General features: G+C 42.4%; 1 protein-coding gene across 3 annotated transcripts in view; it reads right to left on the minus strand.

The window, feature by feature from the left end:
- Positions 1-540: 540 nt before the first annotated feature.
- Positions 541-26,929, minus strand: part of spryd3 (SPRY domain containing 3) — a 46,821-nt gene continuing 20,432 nt past the window's right edge. For 2 of the 3 annotated variants that reach the window (XM_017487094.3, XM_017487095.3), the window contains exons 7-11: positions 20,375-20,524; positions 12,709-12,766; positions 8,204-8,311; positions 6,188-6,327; positions 541-4,646 (exon numbers count right to left, since the gene is read on the minus strand). In XM_017487094.3, the coding sequence (XP_017342583.1) occupies positions 4,512-4,646; positions 6,188-6,327; positions 8,204-8,311; positions 12,709-12,766; positions 20,375-20,524 (591 nt within the window). In that variant the 3' untranslated portion in view covers positions 541-4,511. The remainder of the gene's footprint in view (positions 4,647-6,187; positions 6,328-8,203; positions 8,312-12,708; positions 12,767-20,374; positions 20,525-26,929) is intronic. The other variant, XM_053686541.1, reaches the window with a different exon arrangement.

The following is a 26,929-nucleotide window of genomic DNA, read 5'->3' on the forward strand; positions in this document are numbered from 1 at the left end:
ATGACAGCATATCAGTCTATAATAAATGCAAAGTGTGAGCGTTGATAAAATAACAGTAAGTCTGCTTTGCCACATCAGGACACATCCTGTTTTATTCCTTATAAAAAAAAAAAAACACAACTCATCCTTTTTCTGTTGCGTGGGGGGGAACTCGGATCAGCCTTTCACCAGAGGTTTCTAAAAAAAAAAAAAAAAAAAAAAAAAAAACTTTCCAGACTTTTAACATTCAGCTTTCTTGCTTGTTTTCAAAGTCATGAAGGTGTCATGAGCGGATCAAATGTGCAGCAGAGAGGCTGCTTGATACAAGAGAATAAATACAACTGATTTAAAACCTTCAGCGGCTCGAGTGTATAGATTTACTTAATGAGAAAGTCCGTAGTGCTTTTTTTCTTTTCTCCCTCAAAATGGAAATGAGCTCTGGAAATGGGGTGTCTTGAAAATTCCACACTTTTTCCAGACACGTGCAAAAATGTATTATTCTTAATAAAAAGATGGCGAAATCTCTCGATTTATGGAGGGAGGGAAGAAGAAACACTTGAATGTGAAGCAAATGTGGTTTAATGTCATCATTCAACAGATATGTAACATAATTAATCGTCTTCCCTTTTAGTGGGAGAATCTGAAGGATCCATAGTGACAGTTTTGGCATAAACCAACATGGAAAAAAAAACTACACGGCATTTCTGTGAATTGTGGGACATGAAGACAAGACGAAAACAATTACTGTCTGAGGTTTGCAGATCGGTGGGCTCAGTCCAAGATGGCTGGAGCAGAAAATGCATATGTGATATAAATATGTCACGGTGATCCCTGCTCCAAAATCCTTCATCTCACACACACACGCACGCACACACACACACACACAGCTGTAAAACCAGCTCACCACCACACTGTTACCCACACAATCAATCTGCTGTAAAGTGCTCAGGGCGTTAGTGAACTGGATTAGCTCACGTTAAAGCACACACTGCCAAAGAACATCTTCAGCTTCATTATTTTTGTTCTTTTTTTTTTTTTTTAAAGTATGAACGTGATGGCATCCAGTCAACGACACACATCATGGCTACAAAACGTGCCAAACACACACGCCAAATCAATCAGTCCATATAGGATTCCGCACAGTTATTCTGTTGTCAAAAATTCTCGATTCTGCTGCAGCTGTTTTTTCCCCAAAATTTGCGATGCAAAATATATATATATATTTGCGGAAAACTACACGAATTGGCGAAATTGCATTGCACGGCGTTTTGCGGTGACGTTTGGTGGTAAATGAGACCTTTCAGCTGTCCTCACATTCGATGTATGTGAATCGAAGACGGCTTTGGCTGAACGCACGGCCTGATGACGTCACGTGACACGTAAAATAGCAAGCTCCTCCGAATAGCTTGCTTGATTTTGCAGTCGTTTCTGCGATCGCGAAATCCTGGAAGGACTGATCAAAAGCTTTTTAACTAAAGAAATAAAAACAAGACATGGATTGCTGGCAAGAGACTGAGAAAATAAAAACACGTCCAACCTGAGACACGGTCTTAAGACTCCAGCTTCAGGGCCGTATTCAGAGTTCTGTCAATGTTAAGGCGGTTCAATTTGCATACGTTAAGACTTTGGTTACTTCTGGGCTTCCCGTTCTATCCCAAAAAAGGGATCGAAAATACAGACTGAAGAAGAAAATCTCTATATTTATACTGTAGATAATCATCATCACATTATTCACTTTAAACTAAATGGCTTCCACCTTCATTATTCAGCAGCTTAGAAAACAGCACTTGATCCAGCACATCCTAGTTTGCATTGCGTTATTGTTTTATATTGCACACCAACTGATACTCCTTTCGCACAACTTAAAGCCACGAGATTCTGAATCTAGGCCCTGAAATCCTAACGTGCACATTGGATTAAAGCCGTTTTATCACACTATTTTGATTTGTCAACTCGCTCAAGAATAATGCATCCAAGTTCAGAAATGCAGGAAACTGAGCCATGCCTCAGCTTTACTCAAACATCACCTCACGCGTGGAACTCTCGCACAGCTTCTGAAAGTACGGAGTTACCTCGAAGGGTCTGAATACTGTACGCAATTTCGGAATGAAATTCTCACCATGTGAACAGAACAGCTCTCTGAATACGGCCCTGCTGATTTGCATACACACAATACAAACGCACCAGCATAAAGAAATAAACCTTGGTAATTATTTCTAGATTTTTATATATATATATATATATATATTTCCCCCCCAGATTGCATTTAGCGTCTCAGAAAAGTGTACGTCACGGCAAAACTACGTGACTGACCTCTTGCTGATGACGCATTTACCTCGTGACATTTCTCTGCTCCTGCCCAAAGCCTCATTTCCACGGGGCAGCGATAACAAAGTGGCACTTTCTTCCTGAATGTCAGTTGATCAAGAAAAAAAAAACCAAAACGGAAACATGACAAAGTAGAAATGTCACCAGCTTTAAGATTGTGAGGGAAAGGGGAAGGTGCAGGATCGTGACGCTCAGGGATGCGACTGACCCTTAAATACATGCTGTTTATAAACCGAAATGCCATTCTCTCTCCCCCCCCCCCCCCCTCTCCATTCACTCTGTTCATTCATTCATTCATTCAGCTATTTCCTGAAGTGATTCTTTGTTACTTGCTGTGGCATCAGTACAGCCGGTGAGATAGATATATATATATATATATATATATATATATATATATATATATATATATATATATATATATATATATATATATATATATAGAGAGAGAGAGAGAGAGAGAGAGAGAGAGAGAGAGAGCGCGCTACATATGAACTATGCATCTGACAGAAAATCAACTTCATATAACTCATTTGTTAATTCAAGAACTCAGTTTCGCTGTATTCAGAGCTGGGGATTTAAAAGCTGGCCACCTACTGTAAGCTCATGAAATAAAATAAAATAAAATAAAACATATATGTATGACAAACAGTGCGTATTTAGATAATGATTTAGACTATATAAATGACCTGCGTTGGCAGAATGTGGTGTCAATTCGATGTAAATATCCCCCAGGACAATGTCCAGGCAATTCGTTTTTTATTCCTAGCTGCCCACTGGACAAGTAGGCACTGTAGGATAGCAGTTTTTCTGTTGAATAAATGATTGAAAAGGCATTTCCACTCCACAATTGTTTCCCTTGGGGTTTTGTTCAAGTACATCAACTTCATTAATAGGCAATGCTTCAAAGATGATCAAATGTTTGCTTGTCCATAAAAAAAGGTCAACAATTTCCAAGGGGTGTACTTATTTTTACTTACATGACTGTAGCTTGCTTTACTTATCTGCCAACAAGGCGAATATGAAGCCTAGCAAGTAAACCCATTTTCACTCTGAATAGTGAATTATTAGCATTTGTGTTTAAATAGCTAGCTCTAGAAGCTATATATAGCTACTACCATTTCTCCTCGATTTTTAAGACCGTGCACGCCCACAAGAGACGAACTACAAGTGATTTGAGTGGCTTGTCTCTTACTAGTGTGAACAGAGGATTACTGCGGAGCTCGACACACCCTCGCCTCACGGGTAAACATTTAGAAAAAAAAAACGAAGACGATATCCAGAACGAAGAATGTTTTTTTTATGTGCGGTGTGAAGAAAACATCACGGCTAATAGCCGAACTATTAGCCAACAACTTGCTGAGTTTTGTGTCAAGGGCACCAATTCGATCTCATTCCCTATGCAGGGAATTTGATACACGTTTGTCTCTATATTAGCTTGCCACTTTTTAGCCTTGTCAATTAACACTGGTACTTGGCAGCACTTTAGGAGGTATTACTTGAATGATGTGCCAGCTAATGAATTTATGATTTGTCCACCCCTGATTTGAGTTTTAACGTTGGCCTCAAATGACGCTCCCCCCCCCCCCCCACTAGTATTACCCAAAGATATAATATTGCCAATATCAAATTAGTGACAAAAAAATAGTCCAAAAAAAAAAAAGCTAAGAGAAAAGCCCTTTAGTACAAATTGTGAATAGGTGCTATTTAATACATAATAATGTAACCGTCTGAGTAGCCCTTATATGAGTGTATGCAGTTTCAGTGTTAATTTCTTCCCACACACACACACACACACACACACACACACACACACTCACACACTATGCTCAACTCTGAATACAGCCGCTCAACATGGTTACACACAGAACCATCAATAAAACCGTAGAAAGAGAATACAGCTCGGCCCCTGAAGGACAAAAAGATGTAAAGACAGTAAGATATGCATCGTTATTCCAGCGTGAGTGAAAACCATGCGCACTGCCGTTTTTGGTTCCATGGCAATTAATATGAAGGAGAAGAAAAACACAACAAAACAAAACAAAATCTTCCACAGTGTGCACCCATGAATAATAATAAAGACAAAGAAACATTAGATCAGTTTGCAGACTTAAATGTTCCCTGATTCCCTTTTAAACCGTTCATGATGCTACAAGCTCACAGTTGAACTGCTGACACGGGACTGGTTGTAGTCTCTGTAGTCTCCGTTAGCCGCTGAGAGGGTGGAGATCCACCTTCACCTTCTCTCCGGTGCTCAGCATGCCGACGGTGGGGTAGAATCCTCCGGCCGGCACCACGACCTCCCTCCTCCCGATGATCTTCCCGTTGCGGGTGAAGAACACCTAGGGGGCGACAGCGAGTCACATTTCTGCAGCCACCTCCGTGAGACGCAGGCTCATACAGCAGCTGCTTCTCATAGCACACAAAGCTTAGTTAGAAATGCCATGTACTTTTGAGGAATTAGAAGTGCGCAATATTTGGCTCAGATAGCTGTCAGGCTTTTTTTCGTGTTTTTTATGTACAAAAAGCTTGAGGGCAACAAAAGTTTACACAGGCCCATCTCACACTAACAATTCCGAGTCCTAAACTAACACTCACTTACTAAATATGTACAGTTGTAAAAATTTTCAGGAGTGGAGTAACGACGCGCAGCAGTGGACACATAAATATTGTTGCAAAAGTGTGGCAAAGTGCACACGTTAACCCTTCATGATTAGTGGAGGCAAAGCCAGAATTCTTTGTGGTTACTTAAGTACTGAAATCCCCCATGATTAATGCTGCTCAACTTTCACACCCAGACAAAACCTGAGCACAAAGATCTGGCCTTTTCCATAAAAACAACACTGCTGACTTAAAACATGCACAGAGTATTGATAACGATTCATGCAACGTTTCAGTTTTGTAACTGACTTAAGTCGAAGTGCCCGTCTATCAGGACACAATTGTTGTGGAAAAGAAACATGGCTGATTATGCTGTTAACACCACTGCGGTGAGTCATGATGAAAGAGAGGGTCACGGGTCACACTCGGGCATTGAGAGCAAAGAAATATAAGCAAGTCTGCAGTGACAAACGTAACACACGCGTTTGTCTGTGTGGTTGGACAGAGGCATGTTTTAATATCCTGTTGGGTCCCCTACAAGGATAGGAAACTCTGGCAGCTTTGACTGGATGGTCACAGTAACAAACAAACAAACAAACAAACAAACAAAGAGCCTAAATGCTTGCTTTTGGTTACTGAGGTTAAGGTTAGGGTTAGATTAAGGTACAGGCATAGCAGTAATTAGTTGCACTAATGCAAGGATAGTAAGACAAACGTGTGTGTATATACCTGGCCGATATAATAGAATAATCAAAGTAGATCTAGCAATTAAAAACCAGTCCGAGACGAGCCTGAAGTCGTCAGTAACTGGGTGTATCCAGTTTGATACTGGGTGTATCAAACTTCATTATGATAATTACATTGATTATTATTCGTCGTCAGTAACTGGGTGTATCCCGATTAGGGTTACTATGGATTTGGAGCCTATCCCAGGAAGACCGAGGACGAGATGGGAATACAGCCTGAATGGGCTGACAGTCCACTACAGAGCACCGTGAAGAAACGCACGTTTATACCAAGGGGCAATTTAGAAAAGCCAATCCACCGGCATGTTCTTGGGAGGAAACTGGAGAACCGGGCGGCAAGCCACGTGGAGAACGTGTATTACGCCACGTAGACAGTAACCCGAACTCACGATCGAACCCAGGGACCCTAGAGCTGTGAGGCAGCAATGCTACCTGCCCCCATTGTGCTTTCTTCATTTAGATGAATGTAAAGCATGATTATTAGTCTATGAATCTTTTACACTAGAAGTCAGGTGGAAATGTCAGGACAAGCTCACCATAACCTTCCTGCCTTCCTGCTCTTGCTCTGCGTCATCTCCCTCTTCCTCCTCCTCCTCCTCATCGTTTAGATACAGTACGTTCTGAACGCGGTTTTGCTCAGGATTCTTGGCTATGTCCTCTCCATCATCAACCTCATCTAATGGAAAAAATATATACATGTAAATTTAAAGAGACAGAAAAAACAAAAAAAACCTTTCTACAAGTGAAGGGAACCAAAGTGATTTCAAACTGCTGTAAGCAGGGAATACGCGGTTGTACGTAAATAAATCAACAATGCTTACCAACTCGAAGGATATTTCGCAATAACAGAAGTGATTTATTCCTCTTATACCACAGAAATTTGCAAACATATTACAATTTTTTTATTACTTAAAGATGATCTCGTGTTTTATCCATTTATAGTCGCATTTAGCATTGTGGAATGTCCGTGAAACATGTCAGTTCCTTTTATCATTTATGTTCGCAGCTACAAATCGGTGTTCCTTCACCAGCCGCTCATCTTTCCTCTCTTAAAGATAAGTAATCAAAGAAATGTAGCTTAAAAAAAAAGAAAAAAAAAAAAGAAAAGAAAAACAATCTGTACGGTGTTGGAATTTTTTTTTTAAGTGACACTGGAGACTCCTTCCAAAAAAATGTTAAATAAACTTCTCCTTACTTCACGTTATCGACAATAACACGTTTTAAGAAAAAATAAATAAAAATCCATTCATGTCGAGTGTCCGCTATACAAGCCCGTGTGCACACTGTTACTCTAGAACGAGCGCATTAATATAAAGCCATTTACAAAGCTTGCATGGAAGGTATTAGAACCATGTGGGAGAAAGAATTAAGGGTAATACTGTGTTGGACGCTCGTACGGAAAATATCCCATACATGTTGAGTTAATTCTCTATGCAGTTTCATCCTTCTAATACAACATGTGAAATACACAAAGACATGCGAAATCCAGATTACACCACATACTTGGAAAAAAGATTTTTAAGTCTTGACGGAAACATCGCTATCTTTTGTTTCTCGGTCGCAGAGATTATGCTTAAAACACTGATTTTCTCTTATAGAAGAGGAACAGGCAGACCTTTATGTGTAAAGTTTACCTAAAAGCAGCTGCTGGCTTAATGCCCTCCTCACTGGGGAAAAAAAATAATGGTGTTTATTGTGAAATGGTTCCCATAGCTAAGCTACGTCTTAATGAAGAGGAAGATTTATTCTGATTATTAGAGAAAACTGATTTTACTTTGGCTATGTCTTTTTTGACTAGCTTGGTTGGATTCCTTAAGACAAATTTTGGAAATCAAGGAAATGGATAGTGCTTGGGAAATGGGAGGATTTTATGTGATGTCTTGCATTTATTTATATTACATGTTGATTCTAACATGACATAAAATGCTAACATGACTATCAATGAATTAAAGGGGCTAGCTAGCTTGATCTTGAAGGTCGGGGGTTGAAGCCCCAGCACTTCCAGACTCTGGGTTACTGATCAGAAGGTCAGGGGTTCAAACCCCAGCACTGCCAAGCTGCCACTGTCGAGCCCTTGAGCAAGCCCCTTAACCCTCTCCCCTCCAGGGCGCTGCATCATGGCTGACCCTGCGCTCTGACCCCAACTTCCTGACATGCTGGGGTATGCGAAGATAAGAATTTCACTGTGCTGTAATGCATGTGTGATCAATAAAGACTTATTATCATTATCTCTTTTATTGTACAGAGCGGACAAATCAGTAGCCTGAACATTCAAGACAAGAAGATTTCACGACCAGGCAAAAATAAAAAGCAGAGTAAAGCTGTCGAATACCTTGCTAGCACCCCACACAATCACCTTGAGGTTAAAAATATTTGTCTGTTTGCATCTCCAACAACACAAGGAACTACCTTGCCATGCTTTACTACAAGTAGTATCTACTTGTCCGGAGGGCTAGGCAATGGCCATGTTTACGATTTGTCCACCCCTGTCCTAGCTTATCCGACCAGCTACGATGTGCTCTGATTAACAGGATACTTGTACGCGATCTCACCTTCATAGTCACGAGGGAACATGATCCCACAGCCCATGATGTCCCCTTCAAAGCAACGTGGGCCGAACGGATCTCCAACTCCACTACCGTGGAAGATCTTCCCATCATCTGTAGGAAACAACCCACACAGATTGTTCTGAGAATTAGCAACAGTAAGTTTTGCAAAAGACACAGTCTTCGATATAATACGAAACACAATTTTAAAACTTGCGGAAAGATGCTGATGCTAGTAGTGTTTGAAACTCAACAGGACTTGTCGTCCACCATTTTGAAGTCTTTTGAAGTCTAAACCTCTTTGGAAAAAAGGCAAGCATGAATAATTCCTTTGCACAGCTAATACTAGCATGGACTCCACCTCGGCCTAGAAGTATAATTTAGTGGTAATGACAAAGACAGCTTACACTGACAAGTCAGAAGGCTTTAAATTTCACTTTATGCACTGGTACCAGTAGGGGTGTACAACTAGCCTATTTATTCTGAAGGACACAGAACTTTACCGACCGCACAGATATGGTAGCCTCAAGGCTACAGGCTTCCAAGGCATATATATTTATGGCATTTGGCAGACATTCCTCTGTAGACCGACATACAGAACTGCCTACAAAAAAAACAAGTCCCTTTGCTTGTGCAGATTGGCCCAAGTCTTAAGATACCAACAAGCTGTTGCACTTCCAGGAACCGCGCTCAAATCAGTGCTTAATAAGTTTTCATTCTGCTCCACCACTCGGATGCAGGTCCTGATGCTCGCTTTCCTAATATTGTGATGGTGGAGGGGTCAAGGTACAGCCTGGGATTTGACCACTACCATCGGATATTGGGATGACTGGTGTATTCTTGGCTTTGTTAACAAGTATCAGGATTTTATCCAGTAACCAGTGGAGGAGGACGCAGCAGTAGTCTGACATGAGTGAATTTAGGAAGACTGAAGACAAGTCAGACTGCTGATTCAGGATCAGTTATAAAGGTCTAAAATGACATGTGCAGGAAGACCAACCCACAGCTAGTCTTAAATAGTAACCATCAAGTCTCCTTGGAAAGAACTGGTCTAATACTCCTGATGTCGTACAAGAACGTATGCCTATCCAAGACCAATATCTGATCAAAAGTTACACCGAGGATTCGTGCATTTTTGGAAGAAGTGATCAGAGAGTTGCTGAAGATAAAAAGGTGTCAATGAGCATTTTCAGGACTGTATAACAGTAAGGTGATGTCGTGTCATGTGAAAGACATGGATTTCAGTGCCTCGAGGCTTGCAGTGCTTAGAAAAGTGTCATGGTGTAACTCTAGACTAGCTCGAAAACCTGTAGTGAGAAAGGCTTTATAGTGAAGCCTGACGTAGAGGCAAAGCATTATCTACACCTGTTTCTTTTAACAGGACCTGCTCTAACCCTAAAGACCTAATCTACACTGAAGTATCCTCGTATTAGCTAGAACATTCCTCTCATGCTCTGGTCTTAATGATGCCAGAATGTCTTATGCTCTTGATGCAAAAACAAACCAAAACACAGAACAGCCTTCTTTTTTACTTCATCTAGACATCTTCACTGCTCTGTATGTTTAAGCTTTCTGATAGAGAGCAAAACTAACGATGGCAAGACAGAGACAACAACATGCGAAGAGAAAAAAAAAAAAAAAAAAAAAAAAAAAAACAAACACTGAAAAGGTAGAATGCAGACAAAAAGCCCACTGCACCGTGTAGCTGGTAAATATTTGTGAAGTTGTCATGGGACCCGTTCCTGGCTCAGTATCCTGCTTAAACAATCTCGATCTGAATATGGGAGGGTGATGGAGACAGTGTATCGTTAAGACTCCAATGCGGGCCCCTGTCACAACACTACACCACAAACGCAGAAAACACTGCAACCGGTGTGGGAGAAGATGGCTAAAAATAGATAGGGGACATAGGTGCGCTGTCTCGGCCTGCTGGAACACTTTTGGACTTTTGGCACCCGACCCGAGCTGTCTGGAAAAGATGAGAGGAGATATCTCCACTGGGATGCTGCCGCTTCAGCAAAACAAAACTTAAGGCAGAGCACCAGATATAAAGAGTTGATTGTGACATCAGTAGATTCCTCAAGTCAAGTCCGGTTATATCCAGCCAAGAACAGCCAACTGCATTTGTCTCAGCACAACAGTTTACGGGTATAACAACCCACTTGACAAAATCAAGCAAAGCATTAAATCAGATAGAGTAATCTTACCCTTCGCATAAAGTTCAAGCTACCTACTCCTCCTATGACATCGTTCTCAAAGGAACGCTGCAAATGTCCGACCCGGACAGCTTGTGTAACGGGCCGAAGACGTATTCTAGATTTGTTTTGTTTTTTTCTGAACAGACAGAAAAACAGCTGGGATAAAACCCAAAAAGGGTTCTATGTATAGGACCACACCTGGCACTAGCATCAGGTGCGATCGCTCAAAGGCCGACGAGTCACAAATAGGGGCATCATATAGATCGCGGGATCTTAATGACCCGTGACCCCTGCACCTGGCCCGTTGCTGAGGTCTTGCCAAAGCTTATTCAGGAGACGCGCAACATAAACATGGCACTCCTTTAGGTCTCGATAACAAACAGCAGTGGCCTGATGGGTGCGATAAGCAGAGAGGTTTTCTTCACAGCGTAGGGAAGAATAATAGTGGAGGTGCAGGAACAATGCGATAAGCCGAGTGCAGGCATGATGGTGAAATTTACATTACAGCACTGGCTGGAATTTCGTTTGTTAGATCAATAAAAATAAAAATTAAAAAGTGCTGCTAGAAAGTCTACAATCGAGCAGCGCAAGTATGGTTCTGCATGTGAGCTGGGCTTTAGGAGTAGTGAGGTACTGCGAGTGTGGGGTGCTACGAAAGCCTTGCATGCATGTAATCGCATGAATCACACATTATATAAGAACTTATTAAGACCTGTGCTGCACAGGTCTATGACAGAGTCCTCCAAGTACTGCCAGCACCACTTACATAAACTCCTCAACCCATCACCCTGGCTTGGTAGCACAAGGTCAGAAGCTTATCAGACTAACTGACTGGGTGGCAACTCGGAGGTACTGACACTGGGGGCTAACTCTATACAAAGCTCCTTCACGCCATCTGATGCTGCAGGTGCCTCTCTCGGATGGACGTCTGCCGAGTCAGATACAGTCCCAAGTCTTAAGGACTTCCACTTCATCGATAACCACACGCCGTCTCATAACCTTATATCCTGAAGCCCATTATCAGAGCTCAGGCCCTCACAGAGCCGCAGACATAGAGCACACAGGTCCCGAGCACACAGGCCACAGTCAGAAAGCCCTCGAGAAAAATTCCACGTAAACCACGGACAAGCAGTGGCGAAGAGAAACGGACACACAATAGAACGGATTTACAGCTTTACACGAAGGATACATGGGAATATAGGATGATGGCTCTGGAAACGGGTCCTGATCTTCATCTTCACCGATTGAGTGTACACACAAGATCAATGCAGCAGTGAAGTCAGTCGACCGTCTGCCTCAGGGCAGCAGGTACACGACTGTCTTTACAGAGAGAATGAAAGAGAATCAGAGACGCGCACACACACACACACACACACACACCACAAACTGACGGACACAAATGCAGACATGCACAGACACACATACAGACATATACAAATATAGACAGACACAGACTGACATACAGAGATATACACACTCAAAGACAAAAACCCAGACACACACACCAAGACACACAAAGGTAGATGCACACACACATACATATATATATATTATATATATATACACACACACACACACACACACACACACGGAAACAGATAGACATACACACAACACGCATCAACAGATACAACACTCACACACACACACACACACACACACACAAACACACACACACAGAGAGACAAAGACATGCACTTTTAATTCTTAGAAAATTCTGAACAGGCCTGGACAGAGCTGCTACACAGGAACAAACACAGACATAAATCAGAAAATGTGTAAAGCAAATAGTGGTTAAAATGAAATGATCTCTCAGAATGCAGCTTCTCGCTCACGGCCCAATGACTCTCACACTTACTGGATCTGAACTCACAATGTTCCGGTCACCGGCACACAACCTTAATCACAGGCAGACCAAGTGATCTGTGGGTGCAGTGCATGAACACACACACACACATATATACACACACACACACATATATACACACACACATACACATATACGCACACACGGTCAAACTGGCTGAAGCGGTGATAACCTGCATTTATCGCAGTTTGTGTATCAGGATTATATCTGAATGAGGAGTACGGATAAAGATTCCAATAAGTCTAACACACTAGCCATCTTTCCACCAGGAATGCAGGAAGTTGTTTATCGCATCTAATGAAGTGATTTGCATATTACATTACGGACAGTTCAGCATTTGTTGTTTACAGAAACATTTGATTACATGTAAACAGGTGTGAATGGCGTGTGAGAGTGTAGTAGAAGGTCGACTTTTTCTTTTTTAAGCAATGTTAAGTGGGACTCACCTGCGTGATATGCTACCGAGCCTCGGCTCCAGCCTGGGTGTCTGTTCTTAGGGTAGTCCTGGAGAAAAACACACACACAAACGGATTACAATGATGAAGATATTGGACAACAGTTGCATCGCTATATACACAAACACGAAATAAGCATTTGGACACTTTTGCTTTTGTTAAAAAAATGAATAATTCTAGATATTAAATGCTGCAAAAAATATATTCTCCGGCAAGTCGCACATGGGGTCATTATAACAGGCGTCGGGAACAAGTCGCAATTATGGTGAAGGTGAAAGAGCATCGTAAAGTTCTCACAGAAAACGGTTATTGATCCACATTGAAATGGAAACGCTACAGAGCCATAGCACAGATCTTAAACTTTCCTGTCAGTGCAACTGCTTCGATAATATGCAGGCAGAAGGTTCACTGCACGACAACTACGGTGTGCAACACAAGATTTCACTCCAAGAACGAAGAGAGAGAAACCAGCAGTCAAATGAAAAGAGTTGCAGGACGACCTGAAAGCAAAACTCTTCTGCTGATACAAGCACAGAGGTGTGCGTCTGACAGTTTTTCCATCCATCCATTTTTTGTGCCGCTTTTCCTACACAGGGTCGCGGGATTCGAACCGCCAACCCCAGAGGTGAGAAGAAAAATCGATAACCACTAAGCCACATTGTAACCCCCCCCTCCAGATTTGTATTTCGACAAAATCAGAGCACTTTCTGTAACAAAAGATGAACTCTGTAGCGATAAATCCCTCGGCTTTTAGGGTCTTTTGGGCAAGTACAACATGGGACAAAGCTTCTATGTGAGCAGGACATGTCTCCAGTGTACAACAGTCCCACGACAGCAGGAAACACTCAGGGCAGCCAAGTGATTTTTTTTTCCCTCCTTGTTGTCGATAAGATCAGCGAACGAGTCAGGGTTAACGATCGGAAGTGTGTTTTCGCATTTTTGCGTCTCTGCAACCGAAGCACCTGCACGAGTACTCCACGACTGTTATTCATTCCTGAAATGTTTTGCTTCTTCCTAATGGTTCGGTGCACAAATGAGGCGTTCACTGCTTAATGTTGATGCTCTTATCGGGTTCGAGAGATAAAAATAACATCGGCTCTTTTGCCATCGAGCGTGTGGAAATCGTTCAGAGGATCTCACCGACACGGTGCCGAACGCATACGTTTCTCGAAACGCAAGGAGCATTTTGTCTTAAAAATCAGGCCTTTTTGCATTTCAAAATATTCAACATTACTTCATTTTCAAACATTAAGGGAATACAAAAAAAAAAAAAAAAAAAAAAACTGTCTGGTTTTGCTGTTCACTCCTAAAAACAAAAAGAGCAAAGGCCTCTGTTCTCGGTTGCCATTTTCCAGCAAAGTTCAACGTCGTATTAGTGTAGAATTTGGTGCAAATGCTGGACTTGGCTAGACAGCAATATACAAGAAGATGAGGGGGTGGAGTTTACAGTGAAATTAGCATGAAAGTTGAAGCTTTGGAAGATGATCTGTTAGACCAGGGGGTGTCCAATCTTATCCGGAAAGGTCCGGTGTGGGTGCAGGTTTTCATTCCAACCGAGCAGGAGCCACACCTGACTCCACCAGTTTAAGGAGTTGATCTTGGCTTTCAGTAGAATCAGGTGTGGCTTCTGCTCGGTTGGAATGAAAACCTGCACCCACACCGGCCCTTTCCGGATAAGATTGGACACCCCTCTGTTAGAGCAAAGAGTGTACAGATGAGAAGGACAGAGAGCTGGACCGACTAAAGCGCTGCTGCATCGCTCTCTTTATATAGAGATGAAGCAGGAGTTAACTCTCATTGCACCACTATGAGTAGATAGTCACACGGGATTGCGGGTGATGTAGGAAACCATTAACACAAGTGAACCAAACAAAGTGGACAACCCCCCCCCCCGACATTTTAATAACAATATAAATCTTTGATGCAATCGAAAATTACACGTTAATTATAAAGATTTATATTCAAGTCGTAAATTTCCTTCATGTCAGCACTTCTCAGAAAGCGGTAGCAATGCCTGAAAAAGGAAGAAGAAAGAAAGAAAGAAAGAAAGAAAGAAAAGGTAGGAGAAGAGACAGTGGAATGTGTCTTACACATTCCTCTTCAGCCAAATCCTCATTTTCTGCTCTGTAACCACAAGACTTGCTTTTCTGTAAACTCGTCTCCAAGATTACATGGAAACTGTTTTGGTTCAGGCTCTTTAAAAGTATGTGGCCGACGGCAGTGTTGTGCCGAGAGCTGGATGTCGTTTGATCTGTTTATCTAATTAGGAAAATAGAGGGGATGAGAAAGCAGCAGAGCAAAAGCTGATGGATTTACTGTCTCTGTTTTAAAAAAAAAAAAAAAAAAAAAAAGAGCCACAGAACCAGTCTTAGCAAGATGGATGATATGCTTAAGCATCCATCCCCTTATTTTCAGCCGATGGTTCCAGTTAAGAATTACCTCAATGTAAGCATTCCATGGGGCGTTAGGATTAGGTCATGATACTGAACAAAAGAAGATTTGCAAAGAGAGGATCGAGATGATGAGACGTCATACCAACGCGCTACAATTGAAGGCCGTCTTGGAAGACTGTACATGTCAAAATAAATCATTATAGACCGTAACTTCATTTTGTAGGAGCTTTACGCCACCGTGAACATCCACACATTCCGTACGCCGGTATGATTTGCATCGGTGTTTCGTATCCACACGACAATAACACGACCGAAAAGGGAACATTATCATGTCAATCATGGAGGTGGCATAGGAAAACTCAACTACAGGACTTGTAGATATGCTCTCGATTAACCCATTAGAATGAACTAGTGAGGGTTGTCTTCTCCAAAATGGTGGTTATAAGCCATTAAAGTGAGGCATCAGGCTTACAGAGAACAAACAGTCGTGCTAGTGTCACTGACTCGATCCTATCTGATCCGTGGAGGGGCGGAGGGACGGGGAGGGGGGTTAATCTGTGTTATTTGAGCCGCCTGCATTTCCACACTGTGGCAAAATCAACAAGTCGCTGAGAGGCTGTTGATGGAGGTTGATGCCCATCTCCTAACAAATTCAGCACGGAGATAAGAGAGGGAAGGAGAGAGGCAGGTAGAGTACGGGCTCCACGGCCACCATAACCATAGTAAGATGCGAGTGTTGAGAGGATTCTTTGTGCCAACCTCTCATCACTGCTGAATTAGAAATATGAAATTGTTCGCGGGGAAAATTTCCCTTGTGAACAGGTTAAGTACTGTGTTTCTGAAGAGTCTTGGAGTCCAAGCCCAAAGGAAAGGAAAGGAAAGGAAAGGAAATGGAGGTCTCGGGTCAGGAAGGCCAAAGGGTAATAAGAGATGGAGACTGGCGCGCTAGTGCACACCTCCGCCCCTCGTTACCTCCACTCAGTCCTTTGTCCTGCATCCTAGCAACCGGAGGCAAACGGAAGTGCTCCAGAGCTACAAACGAGCTGCTGGAGGTGTGCCAGGTGTGGGAGTCAGAGCTAGTTAAAATTCAGGATCAGAATCAATGCTCCATTGCCTTATCAGTACAACAGAAAAGGATTTGTTGGAGTGAAGCTCATAGAAATGACCAGCAATGCAGTCAGATTGTAACCCACAGTTTAAATCCATTAAAAGTATATGTCTTAGGTTAATTAATTCTGGAGGAACTGTTGATTTCTAGTGCTTTATAGCGAGAGTGTGGGACAAGGGTAGGACAAGCAGGGCTATTCGGTTGTTTTTTACATTTTTATTTGTGGTTGCCTGGTGGACAAGTAGGTTCAACTATTAGAGACGTCTCGATAAAGCCGAGGAGTGATCGTGCTGATGGTAGAATGATTTTTACTAAAACGGATTAATTAGCGTGCACGGATGACAGACAATCTTTTCAGAATCAGGAGCATGCAAGGACATGGAAACACTGACGAAACCAAGTGCAAAAAAACAAAAAAAAAAAACAAAAGAAAGAAGAAAAGAAAAAAAAAAAAAAAAAAGGCAAAGCAACAAGTCACCTTGGTTTCCATGCAACCAAAACATGGAAATGGGCAGGCACATGATGGGATAGCGAATTCATCATTTAGCATTTGTCCATTCCTGTAAAAGCTGCTGAATAGACAAGAAGTATAACAAAGGAAGGAAAGCACTGATGAGGTAGTGTGCAGGGCAAGATCACACTGATCTCAAATCAAGTGATATCTATCTTTACATTCACTATCCCATCAGCTTTCACTGGTCAGTCAAAGAGACTGGCACTGAAACTCATAGAAACTCTAAAAGAATGTTATCGGTCTTTCAGAGTTTCAGATATTAGGAGCTGCAGAATGTTTATCGGATTGCAAGCTGGAATGGACTCGGTCAGGGGTCATCAACTGGTGAACCTTGGTCGGGATGCCACCCTGGCAAAGCAGTTTAGCGAACTGAACAGTGTACCTGGAAAATAGTGGATGCAGTTTAGTGCCTACTCAGAACAACTGGCATCTTTAAGGGTAGAAGCAGGTGCTTGTGGAAGCAGGTGTTAAAGATGCGGGCTGTTCTTAAATGGCTGCCAAACTGGGAATTAGATTCCCCTTCGGTCCACCAATCCAAGTGGTTAAAGAACAAATGAAAATGCCAGGTATGACTGTCTCTAAGCCATATGAACAGGTGAACATCAAAGCTACCTTCTTCGAAGCCGGTCTTATCAGACCTGCCCACCCCGATAAGGAATAATGCTTTGCCATGGCGTGGAGGGTTGGGAGGAGAACCCTCCCCGAGTTCATATGACATATGACATCATGTCAACATGGCCGCTCACAATGTCAACAGTAAGTAAATGATCACATCACGACTTTAAACAAGTTTACAGTAGTATTTACTTTCGATTCACCAACACAGACATGTTTAGTTGTTTAAATCTATAACACGGACCATTCAGTTCACAAATACATCATCAACTCATGATCACTCATGTCAGCTGGCTAGCTTGCTGCGTACATAGAGGCGCCAGTGTTTTTTTTTTTTCCCCCCACGTTGTAGCCCAAGCTTGACATTCTGAGTTCAGAATTCCCACCTGCGCAACTGTCGGTACTTTTGAGCAATTAACTCGTAGCAGCGTACTCCGGTGTTCAAATGAAGAGCTCTTACGCAAAATGCGAGACGGTTGGCAGGTCTGGCTTATTAGCAGCTCGTAAGAATGCCTGTGATGATCTCTCAGACACAGGATGCGGTGCGAAGCTTGACGTCCAATGCAAGTAAACAGTAATTAAGCAGCCCTGCAATTACCTGCTTTACCACCTTTGTTGCCCTTTGCTGCATAATAAAATACAGATGCGTAAAAGACCGCAATGTTCCAGGGGAAGTTACGGCACCTTTGATAAACCTACCCGCCACTATCCCCCCCCGCCTTCTCAGTTCCCCCACCCCCTCGGAGGACGGCGAAATCAGTGGCCTTGCTCAACCCTTCAGTTGACAAGTATGTTTACTGTCTGCGGTCGCAGACCTGAGAGTAATTAGCCCAGCGCCGTCCACGGACAGCCTGAGACGAGAGGCAGGAAGACACGATAGCCGTCAAAACGATCGAGCTTAACTAACTAAGAGGAAAGCGTGAAGCAGAACTGTTTACATGTAAAGACAACAGTAAAGGGGGAGTCGGCGATTTTACTCGGAAAGTGATTTATTCGTTTGTTGCCGCGTCGTTTAGACAAGTCCTTTGATTACGTTTGGACTCCAACTTCATGGAAAAAATTCTCTGCTCCGAGCACAGACTTCAAGTGTTGCACAGACACTGCTGAGTGTTCTTTTCCTCTGCACGTCTCTTGTGGTGGAAAGACCGAGAGGTGATTTGTCACGACGCTGCTCCACATTTACATGCTCCACCTCAGGGCAGGTGAAAATGGATGTTGCACCATGCGTGGTTCCATTGTACAGTGCTCATATAGGCAAGGAGGCACTTCATATCGCCTCACCGTAGATAAAAATAAAATTTCCACATTTTAGAGGAAAAATGGGACTAGATTTATTCATTATAAAGCTCTAAATAAGGTCATTTTCCAAGACTAAGCAGTACAAAGTCTTGGTGAAAATGGTTCAGTCACAAATCACCAAATAAAAGTACCTTGAAATTGGAACGTGGTGAAATTTGGACATTTTCTAGTATGGGAAGTTTTGAACAACTCATTACATGTGTTTCACGTTTGCATGCATCAAACCCACACGTAAGTAAAGTTCTAGCATTTGAAAGTCAAATCAAATCAAACATGTCCATGATTAATTCGGGGAGTTTTGTCGTGTTACGAGAGCCAGTTCTCCTGACTCTCGTTCGTCCTTAAAGGGAGAGTTCACTCAAAAATGAAAACTGCGTCAACAATTACTCACACTCGTGTCGTTCCAAACCCATAAGACCGAGAAGACGCGCGTTGTGTTGACGCGAGAGTGGACGTCCTCTTCTATGTCCTCATCGGTGTTCCGAAGATGAACGAAAGTCTTATGGGTTTGGAACGACATGAGGGTGAGTAATTGATTCATTTTTGGGTGAACTATCCCTTTAACTTGCTCACAGCAAACTATTTGGGAGTTTTCAATTTAAGACTTAGCAAAGTAAATAAAGTAAGTGTGTTAACTGTTAAGTCATTAGACATCTTAATGAGGCACATGCAAATAAATCAACTACAGCACGTCAAACTTTTCGTTTAAAATAACTTCGACTCTATATTTAGGCCGTATGTTGTAAGGGGTTGTCATTCGCAAAGCACCATAAAGGAAACCTGGAAATTAGTTCTGTTGATAAAGCTTAAAATATTTATATTTTCCCCAAAGAAACCAAACTTTTGCACTCAAATGGATCGCAGCTTTTGTTAATGTTAATAATGTACAAAAGTTCAGAAGTGATTGGAAGAGCTTATTAACTATCGGATGAAAGAAAGAAAGGAAGGAAGGAAGTGGAAAAAATAAACAAAGGGAGGTGGGAGGGAGGGAGGGAGGGAGGGAGAGAGAGGAAGGAAGTAGAGAAGGAAGGAGAGAAGGAGGGAGCAAGGAACAAAGGAGAGTGAGAGTGAGAAAGGAAGGAGGAAAAGAGAGGGGGGCTGATGGAAGAAGGGAAGGAAGGAAAAAAGGAAGGAAAAGAGGAGGGATGTCGGTAGGAAGGTAGGAGGGTGAGGGAGAAAGGAAGTAAGACAGGAGGGAGGGAGATAGAAGGTAGGATGGAACAAGGGGGGGGGGGATAAGTAAACAAGGAGGCAGCAAAGGACGGAAAGAGGATGGATGGCGAGCAAGAGATAGAAAAGGAAGTAAGGAAGGAGGGAGGGAGGAAAGAGGGAGAGAGGAAGGAAAGAATGAAAAAAGGAAGGAAGAAGAACGGAAGGAAGGCGGGAGAAAGGAAGGAAGGCTGGATGGAAGGAGAGAAAAGAAGTAAAGAAGGAGGGAGAGAAGGAGGGAGGGAGGATGGAGAGCAAGAGGAACGAAAGTAAGCAAGGAAGGAGGGAGAAAGTAAGTAAGAAGAAAGCAGGGAGGAACGAAGGAAGGAAGTGAGGAAGAAAGAACTTTCCAGTTTAGACCACGCCCACTTCTTTGTCGAATCCCTAAATAATTTATTAGAGACAGAAAACCCCGATTCTGGCTAAAACCCCATTTTTCAGAAGCACAATTCAGCCTCAGTTTTACAACACCATTACTCCAACACCATGAACATAAACCATGCTGTTTACATTACTTACTCTTCGAGCGAGGCCCAATGCAATGTAGCACTTCTCTCCAGGGTCCACAATCTCTACCTCGAAGTAGTGGCTCCGTGTGCAGAGCGGCTGGCGAGCCTGAGCGAGTCCCACGTCCATGATGCTCTTTCCCTTTCCTACATACTCCAGCAGCTGTGAAAGCACACCAGCACGGTTACTCACCACTAAACCCACCAACAACAATAATACACTTACTCGTATCTACTGCACAGAGAGTCTGACTACTGAGAGCTGGAGAGGCTTGCTTTAAAATATTACTTTTATATAAATATGCACGACGATTAAGGCATTTTACAAGTCTCGTGGGTAGTTTTTTGTATTAACGTCGCGATTAGACGTAATTCGGAAATGTAAATCTTTTCCGTTTTCATTCTTAACTTGCTCACAGCAAAATGCCAGAGATTTTCACCCTGTTAGAACGTCAATAATCAGTCTTAAACAAGACTTAAAAGTAAATAATAAAACATTCACAGAAACCAAACACAACTGTATCACAAGTGTAGTTCATTGGAATAACGTGTAAAGGTATAGAAGTAAATAGCAGCCATCACGGCTGAGATCAGGGCCATAACATTCACAAGAATTAAAATCAAGCATCCAAAACAACTCATGTTACAGAACTTCTTGCACATGGCAACCAACTAACCAATCAACGAACAAAGAAAAGAAATAACAGCAGCTGTAAGAGGACCCCGTATTTCCACAAATTGAGCCCTGTTTTTCGCTGACTGTGCTTACTGGACAGTTAGTGTTTTTGTAACAGTGGTGTAATGGAGTGTAGAGACTGTTTTGAAGCCAGTCCCTCATTACAGTCACTCTCAAGAATATTTGCAAAATCGCCAAGACTCGAATGATGTTCTGAAGCCCCTGATCATACTCCAAACCAGTTCAATGCTCTTTTCAAGCAGCAAACAGATTGGTGTTTGCTTCCTGTTCTACAAAGGAAACCAAAGGAAACCAAAAGTAACCAGCTGACTCACGGAAAAAAACACTCGTTTTTTTTTTCTTTTCAACGCACTCGTTAGAGCTATAGCTATCCATGTACGTTCAAATATGGATAAGCTTCCGGACTACAGCGTGGAACTTCAGGATGAGCGCCCCTCAAAGAGTACACAAAGACTCACTCATTTACCAGCATTAACTGGCAATATTGTTTTTTTTACAGATTTTAAAATTTTTTTTTAAAATTTGGCTTCTTTTTGTGTGCTTTTTCTGCGGAAAACTACTCGAACTGGTGAAATTGTTTTGCAATGATGTCTTTCGCAGTGATGTTTGTTGGTAAACGAGACCCATTAGTTCATGCACTCATTCAACGCATGTGAATCGGAGAGGGCTTCGGCTGAATGATGACAACACATGATTACGTCTTGGCCCAAATCTGTGGAAAATCTGCAATTTTTCAAAATTACTGCAAGTTCCTCCAAATATTGCAGAGTTTGCTTGATTTGGCGTTCATTCCTGCGATCGCAAAAGCACGAAATCCTGGAGAGACTGACTACGTTGGCCTTCTTTCTTTGCTAATGCAAGGTTAGACTAGCATCGATTCCAGCAGCTAATGTAAATGACAATGTTAATATGATATATTTCATTTCTCATTAATGACTTAGCGAACTATCTAGTGCTAGCCACGCATATGACAATCAAACTTACAGAGAAAACATCAAATGTAGCATGCAGGAGGACGACAGAACTGCCCAGGACACTCGGCCCATCTTTTATTCTTTCCTCAGTAGAACAAAGGCGCTGAATCCAACCCACAACACAGCAGTGTAATGACTTTCAGATTTTAAACACTCTTCATTAATTGCCCCAAAGTTTCCATTCCCAATGTCAAAATCACCATATGCCCAAGCAATGGAAACAATCCTCCAACACCATTTACAACTCTTGCTATCCTTGTTTACCCCTGAGAGTGACTGCTGCTCAGAGGGTCTGACAGACGTATGAAGCTAGAAAGTGGTGAGGTGGGAGGGGAAAAAACCATGTTAGTACAAAATCCTGAACTTGCCTTGAAGTAATTTAGTTACGCTTTTTTTTATTGTATTATTTATGCTCTTAAGTTTGACACAGTCAAATTTTCAGTCTTTCTTTGCATTCAACTAAAAACGGTGAAGGTCTAGCTCCATATAATTCTTTCCTTACCATGGTGAAAACAGCTGCCTTTTAATGTTAACCATTAATAATTAGTTTACAGCTATAAATAAAAATTCACCACGGGTAGGTTTTGTGTCGTAGTGTTGCTTTTAATTACGAAGTGACTACTTAGTCCGTTCATATTTAAACATTTGGTTTTTGGAAACTTTTTTTTAAACAAGCAATCTCGCTGGTTTGCTAATCATTCCGGGGGGGGGGGGGGACTCATTTCTTTCTGAGTCTCCACTCCGATCGGATGCCTTTAGCTAAATAATCTGCATAAGAATAGCGTGATTGGATAAACAGCAAATGAGTATCTGTTACATAATCTGTGCAGGTTTATGTTTCGAAAGCTAAAGTCTCTGAGCTACACAGAGTTTTTGTTTTTCTGTCATGATCAGCTGAAATTCTTTGAATTGTCTGCAAGTTGACGAGCTCTGACTTAGACCATTCTAGCACTTGTGCAAACTAGCATTAGTCGTGTCTAATGCTCAGTGGTTAAGACGTTGGACTACTGATCGGAAGGCCACGAGTTCACGCCCCAGCATCAGCATCATCATGTTGCCACTGTTGGGCCCTTCAGCAAGGCCCTCAACAGCTCAGATGTATAAATGAGACCAATGTAAGTCGCGCTGGATAATAGTGTCTGCCAAATGCCATAAATGTAAATCTAATTAATCCCCCAGACTGCAGTGCAGAACCTGAGCATGAGCACCCCTGGCCCTACCTCAGTCAAATGTTCCAACATGCTGAAGTACTCTAAGCGAAGACTCGTATAAAGTGAGGCTTCTCCTTTACATCCACAGAAGGCATGAACTCCTTAATCTAATATATATATAAATAAATAAATAAAAAAAATCTACTCTCGAACATTAACCAGCTACATTTATGTAGAAACTAGTACTAGTCACTTGTCTTACAGGTGTCTTGCAGATTGGCCAAATGCTTTGCATCGCTGTATTTTCAACTGTATTCGCTCACACACACACATCACACATCAGAAGAGTCTGGTGTGCTTGTTTTTGATCTAAATGGCAAAACATTTCGTTGTTTTCGTCGTACAAATCCGACTCCACCTTCTGCTTCTATTCTTGTCCGTAGAGGTTTGTCGGGATTCGTTGTACATCAACTTTTTCTTACTCTCTGCTCTTGCTTGCGTTTCTTCTTCTCGCTAATGCGCTAGTCGTGCCAAGACCGGTCGCGTATTCCTTTATCCCGGAGTTAAAATTCCTTGAGTCACACCTTCCTGCCTACTCAGTGCTGAGTAACGGGGGAGGCTGGCCACTCCCGGCGGAAGCCGACAGCTCCCGGCACGCTCCGGTGACAGCACTGACGGATCCGAACAGCTCACAGCCGCTCTCGTCTGCAGCCCTTCTGCTTGTTTTGTTGAGCTGCTGCCTGGGCAACAGGTGCACTGCTCCGAACCTACTTTCTGGAGCATCTTGGAGGAGGAGAATACTCGCTGGCGTGCACCCATCTCCGACAGCGCTCCTGACATTTGCACACTTGGTCTGCAGAACAGGTTATTACTTGCTCATCACCCGGTGATTTATTATGACGAAACTGATGAAGACATCTGTCGTGCCATTAAAACAAGAGTCAAATGAAGCCTTTTCAAATGTCTTTACAGTAACCTTGCATGCACTCGAAAAGGAGAGGCACTTCAATCTAACACAAGCGTCCATTAAAAGGCTTGATGATGCGCTTGCACGCTCTCTCTTATGTGCCACTCAAGGTTACCAAGGAGTTCCAAAATATTTCTGAAGCTCTTAAGGGAATGCACTTCAACACCCACTAAAGGAAACCTGAGGAAAAAGTGCTAATCCTTAAAACCCAGGCATTAGCATGACTGCGAGGCTTAAAGATCCTCATAAAACACATCTGTCTTTAAAGCGTCGTTGCGAAGATCAGTGTAAAATTTAATACTACAGGAGATCACAGCCAAATCAAAACAAGACATATCTTTTTATTATACTACAGCTCTGTTGAATTCTCGAACCGGACTGGTTGAAGGGTGTTGATTCATTTTCTGGAAGAGCCGCTCTGACAGTAATGCCAGAGGGTAGCGAGGTTTAAATAAATATTGCACAGAAAAACTGTAATCATTGTTAGTCTTTGCCAAGTGCTGTCATATACGAGGACTAAAGCACTTATATAAATCAATCAACGTTAGGGTGAAAACAGTAACTCCGCTTAGCTTTGAGCTGCATCACTCCAGCCCATCGTTGATTATTTTCCTTTAACACCAAACCCAAGTGTTTTGTTTTTTTATTATATACTGACTTTTAATCTTATACTAGACAACGCGGCCAAAAACACCTACAATGGGCACGTGAGCATCAGAACTGGACCGTGGAGCAATGGAAGAAGGTGGCCTGGTCTGATGAATCACGTTTTCTTTTACATCATGTGGATGGTTGGGTGTGCGTGCATCGCTTACCTGGGGAAGAGATGGCACCGATATGCACTATGGGAAGAAGGTAAGCCGGCAGAGGCGGTGTTATGCATTGCATTGTTGTAGACCAACTACACCCCTTCATGGCAACGGTATTCCCTAATGGCTGTGCCCTCTTTCAGCAGGATAATGTGCTCTCCTACAATGCAAAAGTTGTTCAGGAACGGTTTGAGGAACATGACAGAGTTATCCAGCATCTGTGGGACATACTGGACAAACAAATCCGATCCATAGAGGCCCCACCTTGCAACTCAGAGGACTTAAAGGCCGCTGCCGCTAAAGCACACCTTCAGAGGTCTTGTGGAGTCCATGCCGTGATGGGCCAGAGCTGTTTTGGTGGCAAAAGGGGGACCGATACATAGTATATACACACACCAACAAGGGAGGATGAAGGCTATAACGCGTGGTTCATGGAAGACATGGAATCCAGCCAACCACATCTCTTCAAATCACAAGCGCTATCCGCCCTCTTCCACATACACGAGCTCAGAAATGCCTGGCGAGTATCACTGTGATTGACAGGGGGGAGAGAGAGAGAGAGAGAGAGAGAGAGAGAGAGAGAGAGAGAGAGAGAGTATGCCACCCCTCCCATTCAGAGAGAATGACCAATTTTGCTCCCTTGACCACACAAGAGCCATTATTACACTTTTGACGGTGCACTTTAGATCATGTTAACGTTTCGCGAAAATGGAACAAATTACAAACGTGAGTTGTTCACTCATAGAACAGAAGGTGTGGATTAATAAGTCTCTATTGTTACGTTTTCAATGGGATTAAAGATTTGGACTCTAAAGTATCCCCCTCCCTCCCCTCCCCCATTTAAGAAAATCTTGCAAAAAGGAAAATAAATTCTGGAAGAGGAATCCTCAGCCATCTTCTCCCTCTCTCCGAGCTTCCTACCCAGCCTAACACTGCCTTATATAAACTCATTCCTCACATGATTTAAGGACCATAATTGCTGGCAGCAGAAGCCCCGTCCAACCCCAACTGCTAATCACTAGGTACCTCTGTGTAAAGGCAGCGGCTAATCGTTTTATAATATCGAACAACAAATGAACTCCGGCACTTCTCCCAGCTCTGCAAGTGCTTTTGATGCTTTCAGCAGAAATGCGGCACATATAGTAAAGTCTTAACTCCTCTCCTGAGACTCTCCAAGCTGCCTCTCCAAGTGGCTTTCTGTTGATAAAACCTCCAAAACAATAATCTTTTAGAAGAGGAGGAAAAACTCCTGGCCTTGGACTATGTAGGAAATTTTAAGGGGGTTTAAGAGTTGTTAAGTTGAGCTCCCAGAGGCAGAACATGGCTGGAAGGCATACGGTGAACAATCTGCTTCCAATTTGCATAAAAAGAATAAAAACAGTAAAAGCCGGAAATAGACCGTTTTCCTGAACAAGACCCAAAGACTATACCTCCTCTATTTAAAAGAAAATAATACATACATTTCTCATCCAATTTTTTTTTTTTAACTTAAGAAGCTAAACATGATAAAACTCCATAATCACATGTACTAATACTGACTCAATCATGCATCTGATTGTCTTCAACAACACACGACTCAAATCAGACCAATGACTCATTTTTCTCCAGAGTCATCTTACTTTCCATCTTTAACAAGACAGAGAGTCACACCCACAGTGGAAATCGCTCTTGTTAAAGCACGTTAGCAGACCTCACACTGTCAGCAATGAAAGTCTGCGTTTCCTTCGCCCTCCCGCACTCTCGTTCTGAGAGAAGAGTGAAACTAAAAGTCCCACACTGGTAGAGTTTACTGGAAAAAAAAACAACAACCTCCTTTTTTTTTTTTTTTTTAACTCAAGAAACCAAGTCATTATCTGTACTTGGAAGAAGGCAGTGGAGTGAACAATAACGAGAAGAGTCTCTGAAAAGTTTCTGGATGGAAAAGAGACAAAACGGTCCAGACATAAAACAATGTAGAGAGAAGAAAAAAA

The sequence above is a fragment of the Ictalurus punctatus genome, chromosome 15 (assembly GCF_001660625.3).
Source record: "Ictalurus punctatus breed USDA103 chromosome 15, Coco_2.0, whole genome shotgun sequence".
NCBI lineage: Eukaryota > Metazoa > Chordata > Actinopteri > Siluriformes > Ictaluridae > Ictalurus > Ictalurus punctatus.